Source organism: Gymnoscopelus microlampas (assembly GCF_963454915.1).
Source record: "Gymnoscopelus microlampas genome assembly, chromosome: 8".
NCBI classification, from domain to species: domain Eukaryota; kingdom Metazoa; phylum Chordata; class Actinopteri; order Myctophiformes; family Myctophidae; genus Gymnoscopelus; species Gymnoscopelus microlampas.
In genome coordinates, this window is record NC_139945.1 from 47,006,946 (window position 1) to 47,030,434 (window position 23,489).

The 23,489-nt window shown below is 41.4% G+C and overlaps 1 protein-coding gene across 3 annotated transcripts in view; it reads left to right on the plus strand.

Moving 5' to 3' along the window:
• The window catches only part of sgsm2 (small G protein signaling modulator 2), a 126,342-nt gene that overhangs the window by 33,949 nt on the left and 68,904 nt on the right, over positions 1-23,489 (plus strand). For all 3 annotated transcript variants that reach the window (XR_014601379.1, XM_084065546.1, XM_084065547.1), the window contains exon 3: positions 22,125-22,293. Coding sequence is in view for 2 of the 3 variants with exons in the window: in XM_084065546.1 (XP_083921672.1) it covers positions 22,125-22,293 (169 nt within the window). In the remaining variant the exon portion in view is untranslated. The remainder of the gene's footprint in view (positions 1-22,124; positions 22,294-23,489) is intronic.

Here is a 23,489-nt window from a genome sequence, read left to right on the forward strand (position 1 = left end):
TTTGTGGTGTAAAATATGTTTTTATCATTTTCGTACTGTTGCTTATTGTGCTTACTGTCTCTGGCCAAATAGTATGGTCTGGATTTTATTGTGCCTCTGTGAGCCTTAGTCAAAACATTTTAACAGCACGGTGGTACGGTAAAACATTTAGGCTATAAGGATAAAAAAAAAATGTCCTGGGGACTTGTTTCCATTGTGTAGCTGACCAAATAATAATAATCAGATAGTTGTGAAAAAGAAAGTGGAGATTTAATCTGTCAGTTACTTTCAAGAAAGTTGAAGTAAGGTTTACCTGAGACCAAGTTCCAAGGCACTCTGTTGTGACTGACTTCAACCGTACTGTAGCTTGCACCAACACATGGGGAATGGAAGGGCGAGCCAAAGGAGAATCTGTTTGCTGTATTACTATACACAGCAGAATCCAGTGTTAGTGTTAGGCCTAATTACAATTTCTAATATTTTAAATATTGATCCACTTTGCTGTGTACTATAATAATTGTCAATTTGTCATCCTATCAGAAATCTATGATATATAATTTCTCTTCTGTAACCGTTATCTCCTTTCTCTTATCTCCTCTGTTCCTGCCTAATATAATATTGATTCAGTCTCTAACCGATCAGCTCTCTAATCACTCGTCCAAGGTAAAAAATATATATATATAGATAGATAGAAGGAGCTTTATCTTCTATCATTGATGGGACTCCTCTGGGGCTAAAACACGTCAGTGGAAATCAATGGCTGAGCCTGTGTAGGGTCTTGGTCTTCTATTGGAGAAGTTTCTCACTGTCAAGTGTACTACAAGTGTATACACACAGGAATCTTAAAATTACAACACTACACAATTGTGACCTGTTTTCTACATGATTCTTTTAGCTACAGTGACATCACAGGCTAGTTTGTGTAAAAATATATATAATCGTAAGTACATTCATACAATTTTGAAGCATAGCCGGATTAACAATGGTCTTAGAGAGGCTTGAGCCCTGGTTGATGGTGGGGGAAAATTGTTTTGTTTTTAATTATTATACTTTTTTTTAAGTAACCCTGCATTTGTTCAGTACTATACATTTGTTGTTCATGTGTATGATATTATGCACATGTTAGAAGGATTCAGATGATATCCATTAACACTCAGTTATTTACTTTTAAACAGGCTTGCAAGTTTAAAAATGGACTCAAATTAGTGCAATTATTCTCTTGTGCTCTTGGGGCTATGCCAACAGGGTTGATTGCACTGAAACAGACTCACATCCAGCAGGGCTTCTACTATATGGCAACAACATGTGAGAACTTGTCATGGAAAATGAAAACGTCATGATGAATGGAAGGAGAGTCTGTTTAGGATATTAAATTCAATAACCAGGCGATTGCAGCTCCACTGAATAAAGATAAGTCATGTTAAACAGCTGCCTGTAGTATTGATGCTGTCATCTGCACATAACTCTATTTTGAAAAGCTAGTTGGTCTACTTTATTGAATATTAATTCGTTTCTTCTCTAAATTCTGAACCGCCTTCACTGTCCATGGTGCTGAAAAGGGTGCATGACGATAGGACTATCAGAGTGAAGTTGCCAAAATGTGGACACGTGTTATTGTAATTGTTTCTGCCAGGCCGAAGGCGTGGCCGAGACTATGTTTTCGCCAGTTATTTTAGTTAAATAACAAAAATAACTGTTATTTAAGTTAAAAATAACTTGATTGTCCGTTTAGCGTGCACGAATATCTGCGCACTCTCGTTAAGCGTGATTTATCAATGTTCCGTCTTTAGTTGTTGTTTATATATGGTAGGTCAGGATATATCACGTTTCTTTTTGTGTAATCGCACCTCTGTGTATTTTCTTCTGGTGCTGGGTCTGATCTGTTTTTTAACAATTGGTGTAGTTATCATTGTAGTATGGGGTTGACATTTTGTCAAGAGCCCTGTTAGTCAGCATTACCTGCTTCCACCTCTCTTGATGAGGGCGTAGGGTTGAATTTTGAGAGGGCTCTGACACTACGTGATGCACAGTTTACGTAACTTTATTATTCTTCAACTTAAAGGGATATTTCACTTTAAAAAAAAATTGGGTAATTTTATCGTCTACTCAGGCTTTTGTGAGCACCACAGACAGTTTTTAAGTTGCTTGATTCAGTATTTAGATATTTGATATTCATTTTGTCAGACACGCCGCCTTCCTATACAAACCCATTGTAACTTCAAACTCCATTTTAACGTTAGATTCATTGTAAACACCCGTCCTTGGTTCTGGTGACTGACCGTAACATTTTTAAAAATTCCTTCATCCCTAATGCCATTAAGGCACTAAATGATACAATGTCTCGCTAGATTTGTTGTTTTCTCCTTTGTATTTGCCACTGTTGTCCTGCACTTTATTTTCTGCCTTGAGAAAATAATTGTGTGTTGTTGCTGTTGTTGTTTTTTACTGTTGTTGAGACCGAAGACAAATTTCCACACATGGACAATAAATGAACTAACTAACTAACATTGTCCTTCTAATACGTGTTTTTTCAATTACTTTTTTCATTTATTTTTAATAATTTCTCTGGAAAATGCAATAAAATAAAATTTTGAAAATGAAAAAAGTAATCGAAAAAACATGGCCCCCTCACATATTAGGAGGGCAGGATGAGTCACCAGAACCAAGGACGGGTGTTTTCAATGAATCTAACATGGTTAAATGGAGTTTGAAGTTATGAGTTTGTATATGAAGGGAGTGTGTCTGATAAAATGAATATCAAATATCTAAATACTGAATCAAGCAACTTAAAAACTGTCTGGGGTGCTCACAAAAGCCTGAGTAGACAATACAATGACCCACATTTAAAAAAAAAAAGTGAAATATCCCTTAACTATCGTTATAGTTATCATGGTTGGTGTGAATGGCCCTTTAGCCAGCAGCAGCTAGTTACTATCTATAATGTCACACCAATCTCATTGCATAATGTTCCTAAGATGGATGCCCTGATTTGAGTTTATAAACTTTAAGTGTGCCTATGCCTTTTCAAATTATTAAAAATCAAAAATATGTTTTGATATATTTAGGGGGTATTTGAGAATTTACACTTTTGCAAGGTATTTTTGCTGGTGCTCACACTTTAATGGTGCTCACCATAACTCAGTCTAGTATACAGTACTTAATTATCATTACCAAAATCATCAACCACAGGTGTTCATTTAATTTAACTTAATACATGGAAAAACTGTAGCTTTAAATTAAGTAGATTTAGATGTTTTTGAATTCAAGTGGAATCTATACATTATGTTGATGAAAATATGTCAAGGTTTCAATGAACTATCAAAAAGGTTGTAGATTGTGTAATGGATATTTTAGAATGCCAACCTGTTCTAAAATAATTTCTGTACTATCTAACTGTATTTGAACCAAGGAGGTTTAAACTCACAGCAGGGGTCTTTTCACAGCTCCTGTTGCTGTCATTAAGCAACAACTGTTCCACTGTCTATTTACACACTATTCTCTTTCTAGCTAGTTCAGCAATACCATTGATGTTGTCTATAAGTGTCTATAAGTGTAACATGTCTGTACATAGAATATATAATATTTCTATAATAATTGCCAAATGTGTTGCGGTGAGAATGCCGATTTTTGTTACAGTACAAGAGTATACACTATAAACTCTATTCTATTTTGATAATACAAGTAAACTTGTCAAAGGGATACAAACTGACTGAATGCAAAGTCACTGCATCACAAATGTGATCTTCCATTGCCATCAGCCTACCTTCGCACCATCAACCTTTTCCTTCCATCTGGCATTCAGTCCCCAGGTTGCTGTGATTGATGCACACAGTAAGGAGCCTTGGATGTCAATAATACTGCATGCATGTAATAGCAGCATCCTAACAATCAGACAGATATTTACATAATTATAGGCTCTGTATCTCAGACTGCACTTTGGTTTGACTTTGAAGGATTTACAAATTACATTATTACATTCTGATTGACTGATATGGACCCTCCCAGGGCGGTGAGTTACCTGACCACCCATAATGATGTGTGGCTTGGTCTGCTATGGACACATCCATTTACGGGTGACAGGCCTAAGTGCATTAGTCTATGAAATATGCAGGAGGAAGCCCCTCAGCTGTAGTGTGTTATTGTACAGTACATACTGTGGACTTATGTGTGTGTCCACTTTTTGTATGCTGTATTTGTGTTAAGTGTACAGTATATGTACAGTACGTGTAGCTGTGTGTATGTGTTGCAGAGAAGGCAACTCCAGTAGAGATCATTCTATGCTGTATTTGTGTTTAGTGTGTATATATGTATATGTACGTGTAGCCGTGTGCATGTATTGCAGAGAAGGCGACTCCACTAGAGATCATTATAATGGAGTTAAAAGAGGCAGGTGGGGGATGCAGTGTCTGTGTTTTGTCTTGGACCTCCAACTCGCTTCAATTTCCTCACACTTTCTTGCCCAGCAAAGCAAAGAGCACTGATGCTATTTCCTGGAACTGTTTTCACACTGATATGGGTGAACTATTTATTTGTTTCAAATATTTTTATTGAGAAGCACAGGATACAAATATACATTTTCCTTTCAGGTATGTGGATTGTTTCCTTTACTTTTCCAAAAACAAACAGACATACAAACAAAGTAAACAGGTACAAAAATAAAATAATATGATGTCAAAATGTACATTTTGGTGAACTATTTATTTGGGTAAAATGTCATTCCCTGTGTATGGTATAGGGGTTTTACGTGCGTGTCTATTTTTATAATTTTATGTCATAAACAGGGCTTGTCGTAGCATACCTCATAGAAAGTCACCTATGTTGCAGTTTAAGGTAATTTGCTTAAAACTTGGTTTATGGAGAGCACACACGTTTCAATATAAGCAAAGTTATCACTGGTCTGTAAATTATTTTTGCCAGACCCAAGGGGTCGGGCTTACATGAGGCTTTGTATCTGTTTTGTCCATACATGGTATGTCACTTTGTCCCCTGGCCCCAGCCAAAAAAGTCTGTCCCCCTTTCGTCATAGAAGGGACACACGTCATGCGAAGCCCGGCCATTCAGATTTCAACCACTAGGGGTCTGGCAGTACCAGGTCTCCTGGTTCTAGTTACTTTACAGACACTCAATTCTATATAGGCAGTGTGAATGACGTCATTGACACACTACAAATAACTTATAAAAGCTGCGTGCGTGCGCCTTTGTCATTACACTGTAGGAGCTAGTTTTGCCTCTCCATATTTGCGCTAACCTAATGTCATCATCAATATGATGTCATAGATCCACATGGGAGCCACACCGTTATTGAACCCCATCTTGTTTTTAAATGTTAGATGTTATGGGCTCAGTCATGAAAGCTGTCAATTTTGTCGGTCTTTTCAAATCCATCTCTTTACTCTCTGTGCTGCTGCAGGAGAAAAACATACTGCTGTACTGGGGCCCTCATGCCTAAGTCGCACCGCGGATCTGACCGATATGCCCATATGTGGAGATCTCTGTATCTGTCATTCCCAGCGGTGGTCATTCCATGTCCCTTTTATGCCCATATATGGCCGATCCCTGATGTCATCAGTATATGCCAATATATGGGCATGTGGCGAGGTTATTTCTGAGTCATAGTGACAGGGTTATATCTGAATCATAGGTCCGCCCTCCCATTATCCAATTTTAATTTTAATATAATAAAAGGAGGTGTCTGGGTCACAAAATGTGTGTTGAGCAAAGAAACTATGCAAGGCCACAATACACATGCCATCCATGTATAGAATGGAAGGGACTGAGGCCATTATATGCAACACAATTTTACACAATATATGTAGTAGGGGGTCCCTGCTTCTTCTCTCTGTCAGCTTAGGGGTCCTTGGCCTGAAAAACAGACGGCTCCTGGGGCATGGATGGGGGGGGGGGGGGGGGCTAGCTAAGCTCTGGGCAACACAGGACTGTTAGAGTTCAATTCAAAGAGATGATGCTACACAGACAGACGCTGGGGCTACTGACCACCCATGGAGATGAGACAGGCATTAAGAGGGATGAGTACAGACCCAGAGGGAGGGAGTGGGTTGTGAGAACCGATACACCTCTCTCTCGCTTTCTAATCCCTCCATCCTTACAACCTTTTTCTTTCTCGGTGCCTCACAACCTCTCTCACTCCCACACAGATGAAATGGACAGCGCTGTACCTGTTGATGGTTTAGTCACTCATACCCTGAAGACATTAAAAAGACAAAGCGAACTCATACATAATCCTCCAAAAATAATATGCATATAGATAATAAACATAATACAAAAGAAAACTGCCTTGTTGACTTAGTTTTTGTTTTTTACTTGAAAAAATACCTTTAAAAAGTAACAAATCAACAGAACAGTAGTGGCTAGACGTTCTGAGCTTCAGATCTGACATCAACAGAAAAAGAACAACAATAAAATATTAGCACTTTGGCTAACTGTGTGTGCGGCCACCTTCTTGTCTCTTGAAGACCACTATTTCGTTTATTCTGCCGTGGGCCGGCACCACACTAAGGACTTTGGTGTGCGTAGCATTATCTTGCACTGTGTTACTACACCATGAACAGGTACACCACCACTGCACTAGAGGGGTTAAGTATTTAATTATTATTTAACTTAAACCTAGCTTCTGGAAAAACATGTACCCTTAACTTGTACCCTGTAACTTCTCTAAACACTATTAAACACTTTTTATTTGTGAATGTCTGCCCCAGAAATGTACTGGAAATGTATTTATTTGATACATTTTTATTTATTTTGATAACGTTATGTATTTTAACATTAGTAAATACAGTTTCTGACAACTTGTGTTCCAAAATACCTACAATAGGTAGGTGCTAGGAGTCTAGGACCCTGAAGCATTCCTTTTTTGAGCAGTACTTCCGTACAAACAAACAAACTGAACTGTAATGACGGAGCTACAAGAAAAAAAAGACTACTAAAATGAATGTTACACATTAAAAAGCCTGTCGAGCGATATTTGACATGATACTTTTTCACAGAAGCACAGATTATCTTTTGCTTGCCTAGGATACAGTATGTGTCCTACATAAGACCATTGCTAGATCAGCTCGAGAGAGAGGGAGAGCTTGATCAGGGAGAAGGGTAGGGAGGAGAGCCTATTTCACCCACGCTATAACCCGGTCAATGCTGGTTAGTGAAACACTCATTGCGAAGTGATGCGTTGTAATGCTCGGCAAGCTGATGATGCGGTGCAAAGCACTGTGTTCTTTTATCATACTCGCTCAGTATTCGCTTATGGGAGAGCGCCCCCTTCTGTGATCACGCCAGGGGGCGCTCTCCCATAAGCGAATATCTCGCTCGTAATATTCAAAGAACAGGGGTTACGTTCGTAACCTAAAGTTGTGGCTGGAAATTACACCTGTCACTCATGCACACACACAAACAAACACAAGCTTCCCCATAACTTAATGCTCAATCAGCCGCAACACCGTTCCACAATCACCATGATTAGCATGCTACTCTAAGCTTAATGGAGATATCTACCATCTTGCAGGCAGGGCATTGATTATTCTTACGTGATACTAGTTGCTCTGCCACCCATGGGGCTGGGCTGCTCTCACATGATTCAATAAGAGCAGCCAATGACATCCTGCTGCTGCTTTGGAACCACAGACACAGTAGAGTAGACATTCGCACAGGGCACAGGAAGGCAGCAAGTGAATAACATCACTTCTCTCTCATGACAAAATAGCCAGAACCGCTGAAAAGAAGAAAATCAGGACAAAATACCCAGAACCGCTGAAAAGAAGAAAATCATGACAAAATACCCAGAAACGCTGAAAAGAAGAAAATCATGACAAAATACCCAGAACCGCTGAATAGAAGAAAACCACGAGAGAAGCGAAAGTGAGTTGTTACAGCAATAGATTGACGAAGAAAGAGAGAGAAGATTGGATGAGATGGAAAGCTGTATGCAGGCTCACAGACTGCAAGGGAGTCGATAGCTCAGGTGTCCCCAACCCTTTTGCACCATGGATCACTTTAATATAGTAAATAAAAGTTAAAGTTGTACAGTGCAAATAAATAAAAAAACGATTTTTAGCAGCCTCTGCTGGTCATTACCGTCACTGCAGGCCGTTTGTTTATTACTGCGTTACCCAGAATTCCATTCGGTTTCACCGGAAGACGGAAGCGTTTCAAAAATCGTTCTTTTAATTGTTTTATACGATCTGTGGATCGTTTCTCTTAGCCAGTGGAGCTTTAGTTACCGTGAGCTGTGGAAACCGGTGCATTTCTGCTTCCATTTTCCGGCCAGATGACGTCATTTTCGCGGGAAGGTCAACCCCGACGACGTTCAATAGAAAATATATAAATAAAAGGCTTTCGGGGGTGAAATTCATGGAGTGGGTGTTGTGAAACATTTGCCACTCACAAAAGATATACAATTTAACTTTAGTTTTATTGAAAAAGTTACCTAGCATTACTTTAAATAAATAAATAAAATGATACAAAAATTGGGGATAAAAAGGGGTAAATAAGAATTGGCTACTCTAAATAAAATAAAAAACGCAAAAACGGCGGCCATGGCCTTCATGAAATTCCTGCCCAGCATAAAAGGGTACATTTTTACACAAGCGTTAAAAAATCAGCTCATGGTTTTGCTGTGAGATCTGAGACCAGGAAGTTGAAGTTGTGTTGGTAAAGTTTGCCAATACACAGGCCCCAATGCTGCTGAATCCGACTCACTTTATCATGAAGGCCTTCCCTCGTCTCTGCATACACAATGCACTGCATGAAGAAATAGTAATCATCACTAAAACGTATGTTATGCAGAGAGCCAATAAAAATTGATGACAAGAATGCGTTCCACCGGTCAACCCACCCAAACTCTGTACCTACTGAATCCCAGCTGTGCTAGGATCAAATTTGTATGACGAGGTGTCAGACCGTGGGACTTGTCATAGTGTACCTGACAGTGCACCTTTCACTCACACTGGAGCTTTTTCATCCTGCTTGTCTCCTAACAGCCCAGGCTGCTCAGCAGGGTACATAAAGGCTGTTTCGCAACTGGAACGCTGCAGGCCACGTCACCGCCGAATCTCTTAAAAAGCAACCAAAAAGAAGAAGCGAAAGAGCGGTCGCCATGCCAACCTGGCTGACCCTCCCTCTCCCCTCTAAACATCCTCCCATCCCACGCAAGAGAGAGATGAAGAGAGGCTGGGAGAAGTCTCAGGAGAGTATGTCAATTTACACTAAATCCATTTCAGCTGCTTTTGGAGCCTTTTCACCTTTCCTCACATGCCCACCAACATCAGCATGTTACTCACAGTCACATTAAAAGGTGTGCTGGTCCCAGGCCAGGCTGTGGAGATCTCCAGTTAGAATGTCTGGATGCTTTTAGTCCAGCTTTATTTTACTGTCAAGTTCACTCTATACATCTGTAGCCAACAAACCATAGGCGCCGGGTTGATCACAAGGGCCTGAATGTCCCCCCACTATTTAGCAATCGCACCCACTGGTCTATGTTCAATTATTTTTTCCTTGACCCGCACTGGTCTAGCACCCCATGGTTCCCATTTTGTTGCGCAATCGTTGTTGCATATTGGCTGCATGCTTGCCTCTCGCCGCAATGACCGTTCTGTTACTGGCTGTACTCTCAACTCGATCAACTAGGTGCCAGACAAGCTAATACACAACAAATCGTTGATCTTTGTATGTGGCTGTAGGTTTGAAAGGAGGAGATGCCCGCGGGGCTCGGGCTGCAAGAATCAAGTGCTGCTCTGATAGACTAGACTGAAAGAACGAGCCCAATCGATGGTCTTGAAGGGCGGAGCCAAACCCAGGCGCTGGATTCCAGCGCCTGGGTTTGGAGCACTCTGATTGGTTAGGAGATAACAAGGTCCTAAGACCAGTGTTCCTGCAAGGTTCTCCCAGGCTTTTTTTCTTTTGAAACAAAAAAAAAGGCATGGGTTTCCGAGGCTACTGATAGACTGACTGACCAGGGATCAGATTACTGCAGTGCAATATATGGGGAAACAAAGTTGTTCCCCGTCATTTAAAGTGAGAGCTGAGAGTGCATGCTCAAACTATACCTCTGTGGAATCGTGCACGTGCACCGTGGCATATGTGATCATGGATTCCTTATTCATCGAGGTGAAAATATGCAATTTAATGTCATTGTCAATGTCTTAGGCTTGCTACTCTAGGCTAGATTTCATATGGAGTATAGCTGACATCTTGTCTACTGTGTTAGAACAGCATTTTAGGTTTGTCAGGTCCATAAAATAATGGATGCCGGGTGCGTCTTAATTTTTTCTTTTTTTATGTCGGCTCCACTTGGATCAGAACCAATTTCAGGGGTCCATTAGGGTTTGGGTCCCTCATTTTCAACCTGTAAAGAGCTCTATGTGTATAATATGCAATCTAATATGTTCATTGTTCACTAATATTTATTCTGACTTTCTTATTATCAAGTGATGTATTGGAAAATGCAATGTTTCATGTAGTTCTTCCAACTTTCACTATTTGAGTATAAAGCTTGAATTTCCCTTAAATAGAAAGTCTGAAAATGACTTTAACATTTACAACCTGGTCTTTATCCAGAGCTGCACGTAGTGCTTATAGTTAGTTAATGAAATTCCAAGGACCCCCCACTATTGTCCCGTCACTTTTCTCTCCCTGCCGGCGCGCTTGCAACAAACTATACTACAGTTCATATTGCAGTTGCAGACCCTAAACAAGGTATCATGCTCCCACGCACATCTTAAAAAAGTGCTGGGTTAAAAAAACATCAAGGGTTGAAACTACTGATTTGGTATATGGTACTGTACCATGTGAGTTGCAGAACACATTTAGCAGGGTTTTAATAAAGCTGATGGTTATTTTCGTAGTAAGCGGAGTGTGCTGGTGGCTCTTAGGCTGTGCTGTGTGGGTTGAATCTGGCACATGACCTTTGAATGCCAGCCCCCTCTCTCTGCCTCCCATCTCCACTGGTCCTCCCCCCGCCACATACTGGACTACCGAATGGAGAAGAAAAGTCATAAATATAATCCTTAAAAAGAATACAACATTTGAATCCTGCACCGGCACTCACTGCATTGAGCATGATGATTATCTGTGGTTAGTTGGCTAGTGTACACCACTCCAGCTGCACTTCTGACCCACACTGCTTCTAGTTATTGCTAGTTTTATTGGACACAAAAAAAAATTGTATCAGAGAACATTAAGTTTATATATCGTTGTCTTGATTTATTCTGTATGTACATTGAAAGCTACAGTGGTTACGTTTGGAACTTGGAACCCAGGATTTTGCGTTTCTACCGCTCTAACCCGCTTGGCCAGCGGAAGCTCTTATGAGCTTCAGACAGTACTAGTTGTCAACCAGTAGGTGTCCTACCCGACAACGGGGTAAAAAAAAATCTCAATGGAAGACTATAGGGAGACAACCTCCAACCACTCCAGATTCCAGACATACTGTTATGTTATATTAATATACTGAGTATATTAATACTCAGTATACTAAGAAACGTAACCACTGTAACCACTGTAACTTTCAATGTACATACAGAATAAATCAAGACAACGGTATATAAAGGTAGAGTATATTTTACTCTACCTACCATACAGAAAAGTAGACTCTATAAGTCTCTATATAACTAGAAAAGTGTGCTCCTCTGAGTGCATATATCTGCGAGGGCTGCTTGCCAACCCAGGGCTTTGTCAGTCATGGGGTGCAACAGATACATCGGTTGGCTTAATGACCATCAGTTGCTGTGTACTTGATATGAAGCAAATCTTCAAGTATAGGCTTCTGTAGACCCTCTGACCAGATTCATCGTAAGTGAGTGTCTGCTATGGTAAAGGAGGCCAGTTTCCCCATAACCAATAAACAGTTGAATTGATTTCTGCTTAACCAGCAGATGTTAAGGTGTTGTGCAAGAAGTCAGTCAAGCATATGTTTGTTTCCACCATCAAACTTGACACATTTCACTGAACACTGCTCTGCATCACAAAAGATTACACTGCCACATGCACATGGCTCTCCTGATCTCTCACGAGAAGTGAGAATCAGAACAACGGGAAACCTTTCTCTCTTTCTTTTTTCTTTCCGTTTGTTGTTAGTAGTTAGATAGGGTGGAAGATGTTTGTGCCTGCCAGTGTTTTACAAGATGAGGCGTCACAGCAGGACAAACTAGAAACGTGCAGATTGCCGAGCCAGGCCTACCCTGTGTCGGTCATCGGGTGCAGCCGTCGGCACTTGAGGAAGCTGAGGGGGGGAAAGAGATTGTTAGACTGTGTGTTTGTGGCACCCCCCTATGGGCAGAGGTGAAAGCACGTTTCGGCAACAAACTGTGACATTTGTAGCATTTGTGGTGGCCTCTATGGATGGAAGTGAAATTGCTTTTGACTCTGCGTGGGCAAGAGGCCCCTCGATATGTGATTAAACTTTGGGGCAGATCGCATCAGTTCTTGATTTGTGGCATTTTTTCAAATAGAAATACTTTACACATTGCCTGCCAATAACGCATATATGCGTTTTTTAGAATCCATCACTTGCCTGCCAATGTTTTTTTTTAGAGAACATTAAGTTTATATATCGTTGTCTTGATTTATTCTGTATGTACATTGAAAGCTACAGTGGTTACGTTTGGAACTTGGAACCCAGGATTTTGCGTTTCTACCGCTCTAACCCGCTTGGCCAGCGGAAGCTCTTATGAGCTTCAGACAGTACTAGTTGTCAACCAGTAGGTGTCCTACCCGACAACGGGGTAAAAAAAAATCTCAATGGAAGACTATAGGGAGACAACCTCCAACCACTCCAGATTCCAGACATACTGTTATGTTATATTAATATACTGAGTATATTAATACTCAGTATACTAAGAAACGTAACCACTGTAACCACTGTAACTTTCAATGTACATACAGAATAAATCAAGACAACGGTATATAAAGGTAGAGTATATTTTACTCTACCTACCATACAGAAAAGTAGACTCTATAAGTCTCTATATAACTAGAAAAGTGTGCTCCTCTGAGTGCATATATCTGCGAGGGCTGCTTGCCAACCCAGGGCTTTGTCAGTCATGGGGTGCAACAGATACACCGGTTGGCTTAATGACCATCAGTTGCTGTGTACTTGATATGAAGCAAATCTTCAAGTATAGGCTTCTGTAGACCCTCTGACCAGATTCATCGTAAGTGAGTGTCTGCTATGGTAAAGGAGGCCAGTTTCCCCATAACCAATAAACAGTTGAATTGATTTCTGCTTAACCAGCAGATGTTAAGGTGTTGTGCAAGAAGTCAGTCAAGCATATGTTTGTTTCCACCATCAAACTTGACACATTTCACTGAACACTGCTCTGCATCACAAAAGATTACACTGCCACATGCACATGGCTCTCCTGATCTCTCACGAGAAGTGAGAATCAGAACAACGGGAAACCTTTCTCTCTTTCTTTTTTCTTTCCGTTTGTTGTTAGTAGTTAGGTAGGGTGGAAAATGTTTGTGCCTGCCAGTGTTTTACAAGATGAGGCGTCACAGCAGGACAAACTAGAAACGTGCAGATTGCCGAACCAGGCCTACCCTGTGTCGGTCATCGGGTGCAGCCGTCGGCACTTGAGGAAGCTGAGGGGGGGAAAGAGATTGTTAGACTGTGTGTTTGTGGCACCCCCCTATGGGCAGAGGTGAAAGCACGTTTCGGCAACAAACTGTGACATTTGTAGCATTTGTGGTGGCCTCTATGGATGGAAGTGAAATTGCTTTTGACTCTGCGTGGGCAAGAGGCCCCTCGATGTGTGATTAAACTTTGGGGCAGATCGCATCAGTTCTTGATTTGTGGCATTTTTTCAAATAGAAATACTTTACACATTGCCTGCCAATAACGCATATATGCGTTCTTTAGAATCCATCACTTGCCTGCCAATAACACATATATGCGTTTTTTTGTTTTTTTAAACATTTTTTTTAATTTGACCCAAAGACCAAGGAGATATGATTTTTCGAAGATCTAGACTCCTATCCACTTCCTTGTTAACTTAAAACTTAAAAATTCTGTATCTCGGCTCCTGAGTACTTTTTCAATTTCAATAAAAAATCTCTGGCAGAAAACTGCAAAAAATCTGAAATTATTCTGGCAGTCAATCGGTTAATCCCGACGGACTGAGTATACATCTTGATCACGTGACGCCAGAGATGATGTGGAGTTGTGTCATGATCTGTCCCCATGAAAGTATCCTAATGGTTTTCAGGAATCAGGATGTCTCCTTTCAAACTGCACTGAGACACATTCCTAAGCATTTCAGTCAGGGCCGGATTTATAGGAGTAGAGGCCCATGCGCGCGCGTTTTTTTTTCCCCACGCTTTTTTCCTTTTATTTCGGGTTTTTATTACTTTAATTCGGTTAATTCGGTAGGGTTACTTTACAATTTGATCATAAAAAAAAAAAAAAGATTATTTAAAAAAAAAAAAATAATAATAATTGAGCCCCCCCCAGTTGGGGGCCCCTGGGCTGCAGCCCACCCTAGCCTAACGGTAAGTCCGTCCCTGTCTGGCCCTGATTTCAGTTGATTCAAGAGGTTTTGTTTCTTTTCTACAGTAGGACTACCTAACAATCCGTTTGTAGCTCTTTTGGCACTTTCCCATACAGCAAGGATTAAAATGGAAGACACCCTTGAGAATTTTGGAAGGCTGCAGTATATTTGATTTATCTGTGAAGAAATGGGCAATATTACAGGCAGGGAAAGATAAGATGATGAAAAGTAAAGGTAAACTGTCTCACTGCTGGCATGTGGAAGTGTTATGTTCAGATGCAATGCTAAGATTAGCTATAAGCCTAAATCACAGCCCCTTCACACCTCAAAATAAAGATGAGAGAAATCAATGCCTTTGCTACAGTGTGCACAGAAAATAACTCGGGCCTAACTTTTCTTACAGTTTCCCTTTGAATCCTTCATTTTTTTTCACACACAGAGAGCTGTGAAAAGTGTCAACACTGCAGGTGAAAGTCTTGACGATGACAGGAGAAGCAAGGTGTTAGAGGTTAACATAAGATGTGTTGTAGACTAGTGTTAATTAATACTAATTACAGCCAAGAGGAATGAAATGCAAAGCACCCAAATTATTTATTTGTAACTGCTACATTATGTTTGTTGTTGTTATTATGATAGTGTTTGTTATTACATTATGTTGTTTTATGTTATGTTACTGTATGTTTTTTTATGCTATCTTCCTATGTTGTGTTTTATGTACTTAATCTTTTATTTTATTTTATGTTATGTTACTGTGTGTTGTGTGGTGTTATGTTACTGTATGTTTTTTTATGCTATCTTCCTATGTTGTGTTTTATGTACTTTATCTTTTATTTTATGTTATGTTACTGTGTGTTGTGTTGTGTGGTGTTATGTTAGGGTATGTTCACACTAAGCATCTTTTTAGAAAGAAAAAGCACTATCTGTTGTGCTTTTTCAGCTGTGCATAGCACTTTTTCTGCTGAAAAAGAAGGGGGGCGTCATGCCACGACAGAAACGGGCTTCAATTAACTGAAGTACTGAATATTGATAACATTTAAACTAGCTGGTATAGATGTTGGTAAATTAAAATACAGGCTGTCGGATGAACAACTGTCTGTGTTTCTCATCAGCGTCTGTCACCTCTCTATTGGCGAGCACTGCTGCTGGCTTGTTCCGTCTGGAACGTGGACATTGGGCCACAACTTGCTTATTAATGGTGAATCAGTGATATATTAATTAGGTCTGCCTTTAAGAAAATGCAACTACACGATAAATATAGTGAATACGATGTAATAATATTACGTAACTATTTTGTCATGCCGAAGAGTAGGAGGGACACTGGTGTGAGTCGGGTTTGGGTGCCTCCATAACCGATAACGGGGCATAGTGGCCCTCATTTATCAATGGAATGTACAAACCCACTTAACACATTGAGTGCCAAAACCGTAATATTACGGTTATGCAAATACACCCGCGGAGTGCCAACAATCCTAAAAAACGTATGTTTGTTTTACCTTTTCGTTTTTTCCACAAGGGGGGGCTAGCGCAGCCCTGGAATCACCCATGAATACTCTAAGAAGTAAGAGACAGATGGATCACTGTGCCAAAAAATCTCGCTCCCATCCGCTTCCATTATATCTCCTTGCTAAAAACCTCTGTATCTCCTTAACTTTTTACTGTGGGCAAAACGAGTCATTCTCGATGCGCGATCGCTCTGCAATGGTGACTCGCATGAGACATGTTGTTGTTTCAGGCTTTAGCCAGGAGCATCGCGCAACCTACACGCATTTTTTTTCATGGATCGCTCGTCGTGGAGTCTACAGATTTAAACAGCACAACGCAGCGCAACGGTGAGATTTCTGGCACCGAACGTAATCTGTTATTATAAAATTCTGGCACCCAATGTGTTAAATTATAATAAAATCCCCAAATCCTCTCGCATGTATACGCTCATATGTCTTAAAGGTATACGAGGGAGTTCAGAGGTAAATAAACACCAGCAGTACTTTTCCCCGACCACCAGGGGGTGACGCAGGAGGGAGTTCCATAGCGAGGTACTTTTGAAGGGATTGGTGCCCGAAAACAGGTTGCTTTATTGGGATACAATATGCGGAAATTCCCGCCCTGCTGGTTCTCTGATTTTTTATTTTTAAATAGGCTCTTTCATGATAAATTGACCACATATATGAAGTTAAACAACTAAATTCTATCCACACGCTATCTTAAAAGTAAATTCTGTGCCTCAAAAACGAAGTTTGAGAGCGTTTTAAAACCGAAAGTAAACGTTCATACGGACACGGACGCGCACGGACGCGCACATGCGTGCGTTAATTTACGTCCCGGACATAAACATAGAACACATAAACATTAGGGAAAATACGGATTTCAGAAGGAGGACTGTGTTTCAATGGAGGAAAACACCCCAGCATCATTATATAGTGGCTGATAGAGGGGAAAAAATGCAAAATATATATATATATATATATATATATATATTTTAAATTTAGGCTTAATGTTCCCTACAATACCTTTAACATAAGCACTGTTTATAAGCACTGTTTAAATGGCATCTTACTTAACATTACGTAACATTGTAAACACGTCATATGACACATCATCGATGTATGCCTTTACAAAATAATTGTTTTCATACATTTTTGGAGTGAATACATGTTTAGATGCCTGTCAGATGCTGCTGCGCATGTCTACGATGGAACAAACAGGTGTAGACAAATCCTACACACCCTCAGACCAGACGTAAGATCTGAGCGTGCCGTACACTCAAGTCAAAGTCACAATAAATCCCGACAATTGTGGTGATCTTGGTGTACACCAATTATTTGGTCTGCGCAACTTTGATAAATGAGGGCCAGTGTCTGTGTATTGAGAGCATCTCAAAAACTTGAACAGAAAAAGCACTCTGATCCATTCCACGCCTTCCAAAAGTGGTTGCTTTGCAATCGCCTTTTGGGTTTCTCAGAGGGTAATTTTTGTTTAAAGGCGCTTACTGTGCACTGTGTATTACTGCATGTTATGTTGGTAACAGAGCGAATGTCTTAATCAACAAATCACTCTTTATGATGGCAACCTCCATGTATTTGAGACTTCCATGGCATGTGTGTGTGTGTGTGTGTTCAACTCCTGTTTCATAAGTGTTGGACACAAACTCTCATAGTTGCAAAATACAGGCAGGAAGAGGGACAGACAACTTTTGACAGTGAGAGAGACTGAGGTGCAAGACAGACAGGCAGGCTGAAAGGACATGTTGGATAGGGACAATAAGACAAATAGACCGACAGATAGACAAACAGACAGACTGACTGAAAGGACATTTTGGATAGGCACAGTAAGACAGACAGACAAACACGCACACACACAGACAGACCGACAGACTGAAAGGACATTTTGGATAGGCACAGACAGACAGACTGAAAGGACATTTTGGATAGGCACAGACCGACCGACTGACCGACCGACTGAGAGGGAAGCATTACTGCCACCAGTAATTACAATAGCTGTGTCTTAATTGGATCTACTAATGAGTTCAGTGGATACTTGCGCGCACACACACACACACACACACACTCACACAGAGACAAAGAGCAGACTGGTTCTTACATATAACATTTCTTTCATGAGAATATATACAATTTCTTTCATGAAAATAAATATGCACAACACAACCAAAAAAAGAAGCCACACCTCTCTTTATTCCTCTCCCCTCTCTGTCCCCCATCCTGAGTCAGCTTCAGTCTTTATCTTTCCATTTGGCGCTCACCAACAACTTCAAGGCAATTAGCAGAGATCTCTAGGACTCCCCAAGCTGAAAGGTCATGCTGTTAATGGTCACAGAAAGTTGCTGTCACTTTCATTTTGCAGTGCCTCTGATTTGCAGCCCATAACGCAGCTACAGATGATGATGCTTAAATGATTAACTTGATAGTGGGTAGTGGGTACATCAACCCTTCCAAGAGCATAAAGTGCTCCTTTTAAACAATATAGAGATATAACGGAAAATATTTAGAAAATAAATAGTTTTTTGGTGACATAGGTCAGAGACATGTGAATACACAGTAAATATTCATGGCACTCGTGGCACAAGGACAACACAAGCTGATGTATTTGACATTCAAGGACCGTGGCATACTTCAGACTATGACTGCAACTGTAGTGTAGTGAGTCACCTTTAGTGCGTCTGTCCGATTCACCATAAGCTGAGATAAGATAAATGTTTATTCAATCTGTTCTTTTAGTCAGAAATGTTCATTCAATCTGTTCTTTTAGTCAGATGTACAGAAGTCCTATCCCAAATCCTACAATTAGATATTGACAATAGATACCAAAATACAATGAAGTTAGACTGGACAGAATGCAGAGCAATTGTGCCCAAGCCCTTATGAGATTATACTTACTTTTTAATAGGGCTTTGTGAGGGAGGGAGTGGGCGGATGGATAGATGGAATGCGTGCAGGCGAAGCCAGTGGGCACTGAGCGATTAGACAATCACACAAATGGGAGTTTGTTTCGCTTTGTTTTCCACCCAGCATGACAGCTACTTCACACAGTAGCTCACACTCTACACTCCTCTCTCACATGCATGCATGCAAATACCCACGCACACAACCACACACCCGCACACAAACATATCACTTTGTCTTATGCTTGTGCGGCCTTTCCATTAGTTATATTCAATCCCTAACCTTAATGTCTTAAGGATTATTTCAAACGTTTGCCTTGATTACAATGAATGATTATTTTCATGAAAAATAAACAAATGATTATTTTTTTAAATAGTGAAAATGGCAGATCAACGAGCTAACAACACGCCCGCGATGCAACGCGTTGTGAGCTTGTACATCGGCTATTTTCATTATTTTTGCACATGCATTGCACAACAAAGTACTGTATAATACAGGGTTTAGTGGTTAATCACAATAATCGCTTTAGTCGATTATAAAAAATCTATTATAATTGTGTGCGTCAATTTGTGTAATGAATGAAAACCCTGCTTCTTGATTAATCGAATATTAGCAAGATTAAGTCGGTTAGAGGTTCTAAATTTCCCAGCCCTAACTTCTACCCTCACTGCACCCTCTACGTCTGTTTCTAGAAGAATGGAATAGCGTTGAAGTCAAAGTTCCTTCTGGTAGCGCACCAGTTACTGTAAGCTTACCAGCACCGAAATGGTTCTTCTACGAGCACAGGTGAGAAAACTGAGGGCCCTGTGACTGCTTCACCATATATATGGGGAGTGGTGACGTCATCACGGCCACGTCACTCTGACATTACCATAAATAAACCATGGCCACGTCACCTGACGAAATAACCATAAACAAACCACGGCCACGTCACCACGACAACATAACCATAAGCCATCCACGGCCACGTCACTATGACTCATTGTGACATCATCATGACGACATCATGGCATCAGGCGCAAACATCAGTCGGCTCCATATATGGGCTCAAAAGGGGGCATGCCCATATATGGGCATATACTGATGACCTAAGTGATCTCCATATATGGGCATAAAAGGGACAAGGACTGACAAATGCAGAGATCTCCGGCACAAAAGAGACACAGACAGACTGGTACAACGGTTACTCTGACAAAGCCCCCGAAACTATGACATAGATATATTGGTCGGATCGGTGGTGCCACGTAGGTGAACTATAGTCAGATGTGAGGGCCATGTAGCGGCCCAAACCTCTAGTTAGATACATTTACCAGAGCTTTTAGTTGTTCCGGCGGCATGGTTCGGCATGCGCTGTTTACCCATAATGACTGAATTAATGAAATGTAATGATATAAAACATTCATTTCATGCTTACTGTAGTGTTTCTGAGTCTGTACTCTGGACCAAATCCTCTTTTACCTCTTCTACATACAGTTTGTACAGTTAACAGAACATGTCACTGCTAAATGGAAAGCACTTGAAGATTCATCAGAGGCACAGAAAGCACCCAAACCACCGCCGCAGGCAGAGGGGTAGGGTGAGGCCTGAATCTGCCAGAACTCAAAACACACACACACACACACACACACACACACACACACACACACACACACACACACACACACACACACACACACACACACACACACACACACACACACACACACACAGTTGCTGATTACAATGACAGTCCCATTCAATTAGGATCAGATCTGGACCATTATGAGATTTGTCTGTCTATATCTAGTCTGGGAGGGTTAGCGTCGGAGCTTGGACAGCAGGGGCGCGGCCACTGCGTTGTGATTCAAATCAACAGCCAATGAAGAAAAGGGGGCGGGATCCACATGCAGTGGGCGTTGCATCTAAATAGGATCGACGGGAAGCAATTTCCCCTTGAGAAATTTCGGCCGCCATTGTTGTGTACTGCTGTTTGCCTCTCGTCGGACTTTTTAGACGAGTTGCACAGCTCTCACACCGGTAAGAGGCGTGTCCGCTCAGATTCAGAGCGTAAGGTACATCCCGCCCACAAATACCAGGGCTCTGGCCCAGAAGTTCCTCGCCAGAGCTGGCGATAACTTCTGGGAACTCAGATTAGTCTATATCTATCCGTATGCCTTTTTGTCTTTTTGCCTATCACTGCATCCGCCTGCTATTTTTTGTAAGAACACACACATGCATGCACGTGTGCGTGCGTACACACACGCACGCACACACGCACGCACGCACACACACACACACACACACACACACACACACACACACACACACACACACACACACACACACACACACACACACACACACACACACACACACACACACACACACACACACACACAATTGTTCTGTATGTAGACAAGCTTCCAGGTAGACAGTGCTAGTCCAACAATAGATACACAGGCTATGACCATAATAAAACACTGCCAGCCTCCCTTCTCTGCCATCACCCCCTACTCCCCTTCAATGCTTTAGTTGGCTTTTTAATATCATGGCCATATCTCCGCCATCCATCACTGAGGAGAGGAGAGATACTGTAAAACACGCCAGTACCATAAACCTTGGTAGTGGCTGGGGAACTCTTCCACACAGCGTCTACTAGAGCTTCACACGCACCTTCCATTTTGCAGCGGGCGTCTGTCTTGTGTCTGTTCTGTTTAATGAACACACCTTGCAACTGCAGTCTGAAGCCTCACATTGCAAAGCATTAACACAACATTCACTACGGAGCAGGGGTTGCTAGTCGACGGGTTAATGCTAGAAGGCTTTTCCACCTCTCGTAAAATAGACAGACAAAACCGCGGGCCTCTGGCCCTCACTGGCCCGTGGAGGGAACAGGCAGTTACAGGATTTTGGCTCCAACCTTGTAAATATTTAAAGGTCTGACTGTATCTCACCTGCCTGCGTGGAGTTCGCCTAGGTAATCGCATTTCAGGGGTCTCTGTTGCAGCCTGACTCAATAAAAAGTAGGTCTATTAACCATCACCACCCCGCCCCCAAGAAGACATTGTCTCCCCTGTGAACAGTGTGTTGAAAGAAAAGTGTTCAGCAATACCATATTAATCTTCCCCACATCCTGCTAATAAAGTCTCTCTCTCTCTCTCTCTCTCTCTCTCTCTCTCTCTCTCTCTCTCTCTCTCTCTCTCTCTCTTATATCAATTGTTCTTATTTGCTATTTTGCTTTTAATCTCTGAATGTTCTCTTTCTGCCTCAGGTGCCATCGAGGCCTGCCTGGGTCACATGTTGAAGAGGCGGGCGGCTGGCTTCCTGCGCAGCGACAAGATTGCTGCCCTCTTCACCAAGGTTGGTAAGGTCAATACCACGGCAGCAGATGTGTGTCGCAAAGTCCAGGAGCAGCTTCAACAGCAGACCGAGCTCACCAGGTTGGTAACCTAACTGCCCCCACCACATACCCAACCAACAATAACTTCAACACCAACAACACCACTTACAATTACAATAACACCAACACCACTAACAACATATACAACAACATCACCACCACCACCTACAGCCAACACCTCCTACAACTACAACAAGACAAGAACACCTGCAACACTTCACAACCACAATAATAGTAATAATGCTGTGTTCCCAGAGGCAGCTACAAAGCTTACAGTCTACCATTAATTTTCAAAGGAAGCCAGTGACATGAAGATACATCAGACACTTCATACCAGCAGCTACAAAACAACAAGTGTTATTATACCATTTCCACTCACCTTCTCTCTCCACACAATTCCTGCTTAAAACTAATTATTGTCTCCGCCAGGCCGAAAATGTCCGTCTGTCCGTCCGTCCGTCCGTCCGTCCGTGCGTCCGTCCCGTCCGTGCGTCCGTCCGTGTGTCCGTGTGTCTGTCTGTGAACAGCTAATCTCTGCCACTGTTGGCCCGGTCACTGCAAAACTGTGCACACACACTCCCTGGATGCCAAAGCCGCACTACACAGTATCTCTATAGTCATGTGATCAACAAGGATATGTCAGATTTTCCATATTCCATCCTGATTGGCTAAGATTGTCTTCCAAAGTTTGCAGGATTGGTTCGTTTTGAACAAAATGCCTAAAATAATCAACGCAGCATGCGATTTCCATGAAATTGTGTACGCACATTCCCACTAGGCCGAGGTAGAAATGCCACTCAAACATTTTCAAAATTTTCAAGCTTCATGGTGGCGCTATAACAGGCAGATTCGCGTTTTACCTACAGTATAACTGCACCGATCTGCGTGAAACTTTGCAAGCACAATCCCTAGAGGCCTAGGAAAAACCTATGCCCTGCATTTTTCATATTCGTCTTTTAGAGCGCCACCAGGAGGCTGACTTTTCTAAAACACATTTTTTGCTATTACTCCTTCCGCAAATCAGTACACAGTATCTCTATAGTCATTTGATCAAGACGGATGTGTTCGATATTTAATTTTCCATCCTAATTGGCTTCCAAAGTTTGCAGGTCTAATTTAGCAAAACACATTTTTGGAACAAAATGCCTCAAATCATGAATGCAGTGTCTGATTGCCGTGAAAGGCCTTAGAAGAAATGGCACCCTTTTCACATTGGCCTATTATAGCTCCACCAGG